The sequence below is a fragment of the Mixophyes fleayi genome, chromosome 9 (assembly GCF_038048845.1).
Source record: "Mixophyes fleayi isolate aMixFle1 chromosome 9, aMixFle1.hap1, whole genome shotgun sequence".
Classification (NCBI taxonomy): Eukaryota; Metazoa; Chordata; class Amphibia; order Anura; family Limnodynastidae; genus Mixophyes; species Mixophyes fleayi.
The window spans coordinates 15,666,835-15,675,452 of record NC_134410.1 but is presented as its reverse complement, the minus strand read 5'-3'; the positions used below and the strand labels follow the sequence as shown (position 1 = coordinate 15,675,452).

The window sequence follows — 8,618 nt, the reverse complement described above, 5'->3', positions numbered from 1 at the left end:
CCCCACCAGACATGTGTTATCCCCACCAGACATGTGCTGGCACCACCACCAGCCATGTGCAGGCACCACCACCAGCCATGTGTTGCTCCCACCAGCCATGTGTTATCCCCACCAGCCATGTATTATCACAACCAGCCATGTCTTGTCCCCACCAGCCATGTCTTGTCCCCACCAGCCATGTGTTATCCCCAGCAGCCACCTCACCACACTGATCACTCAGGTACAAGTTCACCTTAGCCGTTCACACGCCCGAACAGTAAACGTGACGTCACCCGCGCCGCTACCAATCACATCCGTCTTCGCTATTTCTTGAATGCCTCTCATTGGCTCTCGCTGCTCGCGCGTTCCGCCCCTTACATATATAATGACCGCCAAGCCACGCCCACTTTCGAGTGCGGCGCCATTTTGTGGTTCGATATATCACGTATCTGTGGACATCTGAGGTAAATATTTCTGATACCTGTGAGAAAAGTATTTTGAACAGGATGTAAAATGCACATATCTCGGTAATAATGTCTGCGGTAACATAGGTTTTTGCTGAAAGCTGTGAGAGAATACGTGAGGTGTGTATAGGTCATGTATAGCCTTTATTTACCTCAGTATGTTCCTGAAGCAGCATGTAGCTGTACATTTATCTGTAAAACTATAGGACCAAACATAGCTTGCAAATCAAAGGGTGACAGATTTCTGTGGCTTGTAGTTACATTAGTATTATAAATACATATGCAGCAGGACCACCAATAACGATATAAAGCAGCCTTCCATCAAGTTTATGATGTTGCCATAATTACTTAAAATTTAGGATAACACTTCTCTGTATTTGTTCTCCCAGACAGATGTAATGGCTCTGTTATCTCTGTATATACTTACACTGAACCTGTCACCAGCCAGATCTGTCTGCTAAATGCATTTCCCCCTAAAGCTTATTAACATTTATTTTTTGATTTGTGGAATAGCAATTGTTTGTCCCCCACCATTGAATAGAGCATAAATAGAGTTGCCACATGCAATACAAACTGTCCTGGTGGCCCCTCACATTCAGATTAATGTAAGCCAAACATGAGGCTAAATTGTGCATTATTCTATGTGTAAAACCTGTGTTTAGTTAATTTAAAGTGGTGGTTGTAAAGTTTTAGCAGTGTGGACTCTGATGTGATGTACAGAGTGCGCCCCTTCAGAAACTACAGCATCTCTAGGTTGTGGAGGGACCTCATAAGAGCGGAGGGTAGACGTGTGCTAGGCATACATACCATTTCCACATACACTGGTGCAAAACCTCTGCGATTTACAGTGCATATTGCCTGGACTTAATAAATAACCTAATTTTTACTAGATTTTTTTTTTTTCGGACAAGCTTAGTTTTGGATTTGTGTCTTCCTTGAACTGAATTTCATATATGGCCTAAGGTTATGATGACTTAAAAACAGAAATCATTAAATGATCATTCCACCCAAGGCTGCAATGTCTGCAGCACTCTTCTTGCCCCTGCCAACCAGGTTTTGCTTTGTTAATCTTTCAAACAGACAGCGTCTTGTCTACCGACGACACGCTTACCTGCAGGATCTGGTGGAGAAGTGGATGGTGCCTGGAGAACAAGGAATAGCCTCCGTGCCTGACCCAAGGTAAATTACCCTTGTGGTCCTGGCTTTACTTGGGGACACCCAAAACTGTGTTTTCAGTTTACAAGGAGTGTTTCCACACATGTGGCACTGACTGATAGGACAGCTCCGCCAATCAGTGCTCTCGACATGCATGGTTTTAGCAATAAATTTATTTTTATTTTTTTGCTTACCTGAAAAATCCTTCCGGTTGTGTAAGTAGGCTATGCACATCCTGAGAAATATCCCCCCCCCCCCTATCAAACAAAAATTCTAGAAACTTAAAATTAATCTAAAGTAAAATGCTTTGACTATATTTCAGAAATGCGTTCCGACGAATGTCAAGAATAGGGCTGAAACTTAAATGGGTATCTGCTGTCAGTGTGTCAAGGTTCTAGTTGTATCAAAATTGGTGGACATGAAAAAGAAAAATTAATTAGAAACTGATCGACTGCTGTTGTTTGCAAAACCTTTTTTTCTGTACAGCAGTTTTTTAATTTGTTTAATGTCTCTAATGTCTGTCACTGTGTAGAAAAACGGCACATAATAATTTTGAGGCCACATTTGGGACACTTGTGTTCGCTTGTAACTGATGTGTCATAAACAACTGAAAACCTAACGGGGGATTTTTTTTCACTAATGTTATTTCAGTAAATAAAAATGTTCTGGGACTGTATTACTTGTGGATTGATTGTGGTTTTCTTTTCTGGGTTACTTTGCCCAACATGATTGAGCGGCAATAAATATGTGTACATAAGTAATCCCTGTTCTATGTCTGAGCAGCATTTACCATGTAACATGGATTAACTAAAGCGTGTTTCATAAAGTGGATATTTAAGTAGAGGATAGCCTAGCTCATTTGTTTTAGTATGATTTGCATGTAGTACAATTAATTGTAGGAGATGTACTAATTGGAATTTTGTGTTTTGTATTTGCTTTATCTTGTTTAGATTTTCCTCGTAACTAAATAAGAAAGATGAATTACCCACGTCTTATCTCATTCACAAAAGCCCGTGAAAAATCAGATTTTTGGGAAAATGGAGAGCATAGTAAAAAGAGAAAGTCCCAGATCTGTGAGGTGAAAATTTCTGGAGAAGAAGCAAGAAGTTTTTATGAGAGTCTTCTTGTAAATGAAAGGAAACAGTCAACTTCAAGACAACTTTCTCGTAAGCGCAAAGTGGCACGTTCTTTACCACGTGAAGAGCCACAAGAAGGATCTCAACGTAGACCATCCACGCCTGCCCAGGAAGATAATGATGTGAGAATGGGCCACCAACTGCTAAAATGTTCACAACATGGAGACATAAAAGGTTTGAAAAAGTTACTGGAGAAAGAACATTGTGACATCAATTTTCGGGATATCTACTTCTGGACAGCCTTGATGTCTTCAGCATATGCAGGGAAAAAGGACATAGTAAGTTATTTGATAAAAAGAGGAGCAGCATGGGTTGGTGTTTGTGACACTCAAGGCAAAGATGCTTTAATCTTAGCAGAAGAAGCTGGGCATCAGGACATTGTGAAGCTTCTGCAGGATTCCTTGAGAGATCAACCACAAGAGTCAGCGCCAAGGTGAGTGGGGTTTTTAATTGATTTACTTTTCAACAGAACACAGATTAAAATCTAGAAATAAGGGGCATTATGTATGCCTTATTTTCACTATTTTGTATTAGCTCATGCAGCAGGAGAAAGTTTGCACGTAAAGTTAATGGCTATTATTCTACTTTACTTCATGCACTGATGGTTTATAGTCACCATTAATTGTTCTGGCTGTGCACCAATAGTGTAAAGATATCTAGATTTGTCACGGTTATTCTTTTTTTATGTCCTGCAACATGTTGGTGATTTCTGTAAGTCTCACTATGTTTTTTACATGTTACTTTATAGGACTGTTACTGAACATGCCAAGAGTAACCCGTGGCATAATCTTTATGTGTTAAGATGAAAGGTTCCTGAAGTTTTAAAGAAAAAAGACCAATTATCTCGATTCAACAAAATTCCTAACTTGGAACAAGAATACAAACGTTTGTTAGTGGTGCATTGTTTGAAGTATAAAGTTTTTATTTCAAATGGAAGCATTTTCTCTTGTAGCCTTAATCAGTTTTGGTGCTTTGTGCTACATCCGTCAGCGCTTTGAGGTACTTTGTGGTATTGATTTGGTTCAAAATTATATTGGAGAGAAGTCATAACCATAACTTATTGAAGCTGCTTAGATTATCCTGCCACAAGACCAGGATACATTTTATTTTAAAGACAGAAGAAAGTCATTTACCATGTGCATCATATGCTTACAGCAAAATGCCTCTGTGGTCTGCTTGGCATAATTCAAGGTGTATGCATTCTGTCCACTTTTGGATTCTGTTGCCTCAAACCAGAAGTGCACCTCGAAACAAAATTATTTTGAGGCACACTGTGCAAGAGTGTAAATATCACAAGCTGCTACCCCTTTGTCACCATCCCTTTTAATGCAAAAAACTTGTATGTTTAATAGATATCTTGACACTGACTGTAGCACTGTTTTTTTTGTTTTGTTTTGCAGAACTCAGCCATTGGACAGAAAACACTGTGAGATTTGCAAGACCCATTACCAGGAAGACAGTGTAGAAATACATGAACGCTCCACTGTACATCTGTTTAACAAGAAAAAGACACTTCCCTCTACATACTATGTCATCCCAGAACACAACATAGGGTTTAAGATGATGTTAAAGGAAGGCTGGAATCGTGAGTCTGGGCTTGGACCCGATGGGACAGGCAGAAAGTTCCCTGTTCAGACTGTTCTCAAGAGAGACCAAAAAGGCCTTGGCTTTCAAAGTGACCAGAAGCCCAAAGTCACCCATTTTGCTGCCAATGACACGTTGGCAGTGGTAAGACCAGTGATTAAGCAAACAAGGAGCGAAAGAGTTGCTACTATCAGCAAGAAAGAGGAGAGAAGGAAGGAAGCAAAAGCAAAGGCCTGGGAACGAGATCTGAGGACTTACATGAATATTGACCTATAGCAACAGGAACACCATTTTATGGAGACCAACTGAGCTGTGCTTACAATGTGCTTTCCTCAACAAAATATAGAACAAAACATTTTTATGAGTTCATAATGGCCTCTAAGGTATAGAAAATAGCTCACTTGAAGTAAATTACTAAGCTGGTCCTATGGATCTATAGAAAACAACAATCATACATCTTTTTGTCTGCTGCTAATAAAGAGGTTGTGTGTTTCTGGAGGCAGATATGCATTGAATGAGCGAGCCAGTGGTTCGGTCATAGAACACTTGTGCTGAGACCAGTGACGGATATTTGCCTGGAAGGAGCTAACAATATTCACTCTGGATTGAAAATAAGAAATATTTTATTTTTTTAAGCAACCTTTACAGATCGAAATTTATATTGCTACATTTATCTATGAACATGAATCTATGATGTATTATTTGATTTGTTCATATTTGGAATATTTATTAATGTTGCTGACAAAACCATAAGCAGCATTGTAAAACAGATTTATTATGTAAATTATAAAAAAGTATGGGGAATGAGTCATTGAATAAAATTATTTCCACATCATGAAAATTTCGCATTGCTCTAATTTTCTGAGCTATCGCCAGCCGTAGTGTCAAAGCATAGACCAGTTTCTTTCAGATGCTACAAAAGATGGAGGGAAATGAAGACAGCAAGAAGAAACCGGTAGTTGCAGAAGAGGGCATGATTGGTAGAGTCCCAGAATGCATCCATGGACCACATTCTGAAGATGTTCTCTTTCCTGCACCATTTAAAAGTACCATTCCAGCATCAGGTCCTAAGTGTGTTATGTAACAAAAGTCAGATACAGTAACAGTGCTATTCTTACGATTTCTTCCTTCTTGAATCTTGGATCAAGGAGATCTGCAGCAGAATTTGTTGTCAACAAAATTATTCCTGTCTATTAATGTAGTCATTAACTTTTACATCTTAAGTTCTCATAAGCGGAGAAGCACTTATATTGTCTTTCAGAATCCATTGCAGTAATTGATGGAATTCACCTTAGAATCATCAGAGTACTTCAGTTGAAGTCACAAGGCATCCTCATCATGCACTGTTACTTACACTTCTGGCCACTTTAAGAGCCTCAGTTATTACAGTTTGTTGAAGAGCTACTAGTTAGTTGCTTAGTAATGTTCTAAAATAAATTTTATATTTAACTTTAGTTCACCTATTGATCTTTGCAGTTTCCAAGTTCATATTATTAAGAGCCCATGGGATGCACATAGTGTTGCTGTGATATGTGAATATTCTTTGTCACCATTGCTTCTTTTATTTTACATGCGTATTTACATATTTGACTACTGATCTACTCTGCTTTATGCCTATTTTCTCACTCTTCAGTGCTTCTGCAAAAAAATGGCTGAGGTATTAACACGAAACCTTTCCCTTACTTTGTCCATCCATCTGTAAGTACTGCAAGATTGGGTTTTGTTGTTATTTTCTTGAACAGATTGCAATTAAAGTCCTTATTCTCACTCTATGGGGCATATTCAATTGTCCGAGTTAATCGCAAAAGTTACCCTGAGCTGCGAGCAGAAAGCCGGCGTTAAAGGTACCGTAATAACGGTAATAGTGCGCAAGCCGCATTACTTTTGCGAGTTGCGCGGACAATTGAATATGCCTATATATATATATATATATATATATATATATATATATATATAAGTGAAATACTTATATGACCTGTTGATCTTTCAAAATGTCAGTCAGTAATGAATACACTTGTGCTCCAGCAAAAAACTTGTTATATCTGTGTTATGGCTAATGGCAACGAACATAAGCTTTTAGAACTAATTACGTGTTTGAGGTCTTAGCCTATAGCAGTCGTCTTCCCCGTAGAGTTAGTTGTACTCGCAGATACTTGGATTCCCTCAGCAATTTTAGAGCAGTAAAAGTTTATGTACCGTCGCCGTAGCGCAGTGGGCATGGGAACCAGTGAGATTGAACACTGATAACCAGGAACAGGCTGAGGGTTGTGGGACAGAAGCAAGCAGAGTTATCTCAGACAGGCCAAAGGTCAGGGCTGTCAGAAAGCACAAGAATCCAGCAAAGGTCAAGGCAATTGGCGTCCAAGCAGGGTCCAGTAAATAAGTCAAGAGTCACAATAGAGGTCAAATCCGAATGGCAGAGTATCCACAAGAAACAGGTAGTAGGTCAGCAAGTGTGTGGCACAAACGTTATAACTGGCAGGGAGGCAAACACTGCTCTAAGCAATTTTAAACACCAAAGCAGGCTTGGACTGGGCTGCCAGGGAGTCGAGAAAATAATTCCCATGAGACTCTGCTGAGGGGTGAGAGGAGCATGTGCTGAGCACTTATTGGGGGAGCCCATCACATGCTCCTCTGACCCGTGGAGATCAGCAACAGCCCCCTGGGCTATGCCTTCTCTGCCTGGTTGGATGACTGAGGCTTCTTCATGTGAGTACAGTGTTGCTTCCAGCCTGCTGGGGTTCTCTCTCCCAGCACGCCTTCTCCAAGATGCTGTTCCTCCCTTCTCCCAGCACACATTCTTCCACTGATACTCCACTGTATTTAAACACTATGGACCATTTGTGTCACAAATGGAAAAAGCAGAGTCAGGTTAGGTTTGGGTGGGCTTAAATTAGTGACCAAGGGGCTTTTCTGCAATAATTAAAGCCCACCCAAACCTAACCTGACCACTTGTAGTGGTCCAGGGAAATGTAAAAGGCAGGCCTATTCAACACAATTGAAGTGTTTTTCCATGTAGAGTATCTTTCAACTTAAGTTTGCATGCCTGTGCAGAATTGGGAGCAGGCGCTGTCTGTAAAGTCTCTTCCTTAAACACACCTGAAGAGGAATGCATTCGTGTATTGAAGTGAACTGGAAAACATATTTTTTATTTTCTCAGATGTGTAGTACCTCAATAAATACAGTTTTCATGAATCACTCAAAACTGAAAGCTCTTGTAGCAGATGATCCCATCATGATTCCAAAATAAAACTTTGGGGATTTATAACTATGAACAATTTTTGAGATGTTTGTCAAAAATTGGCTTTTTGAGAAAATCAAAATTTTGATTTTGAAAATGTTACTTTTTTTTTTTTAAATAAAATAAACTTGAATTTTACAGGTAAATAACAGAGTGGGAAGTTTACATTGTATGTAAATCAAAACTACATTTTTAATTTATATTGAAACATAGTGCTGTGTTATATCATACGAAAACTCATAAAAAAGGTTTAAATTGAGACCTTGCCCAACTCTAGCTAAATTAGGTGAGCTACAAATGCAATTTAAAAAAATGTTAAAAGCAAATTTTTCGTTAACAAATTGCAGCTTTAAAGGCATATAACTTCAAAACCAGTGCACATATCAGCCTAAGATTTGGAGGTTTTCTTTACACCCATGGCAGCATTTATTATGCCAAATTTAATTGAAATTAGAGAATGTAAGTTAGAAGTTTTTCTAAAATTGTGTTGATTTAATGTGGAATGACCCAGGAGTCTGTCAGCATTCAATACTTCTGGGGAATCTAAGATCGTTCCTCGTGGCCATAACCCTTCCAATGAACCAAGAAGTGAAGTTAACCTTGGATCCTCTTGGAGTCAAGATTTTTTTTTTCTCACAATGAACTACTGGCATCCATCAATCTTGACAGGATGAGGTCTAATTGAACAATGAAGGTGTTAGGAATTCATAAAGGCTGAGGGAGCTTCAGTCTGAAGGCCACAGGATTGACCTGTTTCATGATGACAAAAGGTCTAATAAACCTAGGTTTGAATTTCCTGCAGGGCTGCCGGAGCCTGATGTTCCAAGTAGAGAGTCAGACCTGGTCACCAATCTTGAAGGAGCAACATCTGCCATGCTGATTAGCAAAGAATCAGATTAGAATTAGATCTAAAGGAGTCTTGATGTAGAGCAGAATGAACCTTCTTTCACTCAACTTTGAGGTATGCGGCAGTATGGCATACCTGAGGCAGACCAGAAGGAACCAGAGAAGACAAAGTGTTGGCCTTGGGATGGAAACCAAAGTTGCAGAAGAAGGGAG

At 39.4% G+C, this 8,618-nt stretch overlaps 1 protein-coding gene across 2 annotated transcripts; it reads left to right on the top strand.

Moving 5' to 3' along the window:
• The first annotated feature begins 375 nt into the window (after window positions 1–375).
• Window positions 376–5,154, top strand: GPANK1 (G-patch domain and ankyrin repeats 1). 2 transcript variants are annotated; one of them, XM_075186585.1, is made up of 4 exons: window positions 398–443; window positions 1,524–1,622; window positions 2,549–3,167; window positions 4,135–5,154. In XM_075186585.1, the coding sequence occupies exons 3-4, from the start codon at window positions 2,575–2,577 to the stop codon at window positions 4,592–4,594; spliced, it is 1,053 nt and encodes a 350-aa protein (XP_075042686.1). In that variant the 5' UTR covers window positions 398–443; window positions 1,524–1,622; window positions 2,549–2,574; the 3' UTR covers window positions 4,595–5,154. The 2 variants fall into 2 exon arrangements, with proteins under 2 accessions (XP_075042685.1, XP_075042686.1); XM_075186584.1 differs by lacking the exon at window positions 1,524–1,622 and having other exon boundaries at window positions 376–443; window positions 4,135–5,153.
• The last annotated feature ends 3,464 nt before the right edge of the window (window positions 5,155–8,618 follow it).

Coding starts and splice junctions, on each gene's coding strand:
- GPANK1 (XM_075186585.1), top strand. CDS start 2,575: ATGAATTACCCACGTCTTATCTCATTCACAAAAGCCCGTGAAAAATCA. Junction 3,168..4,134: donor CCACAAGAGTCAGCGCCAAG/GTGAGTGGGGTT, acceptor TTTGTTTTGCAG/AACTCAGCCATTGGACAGAA.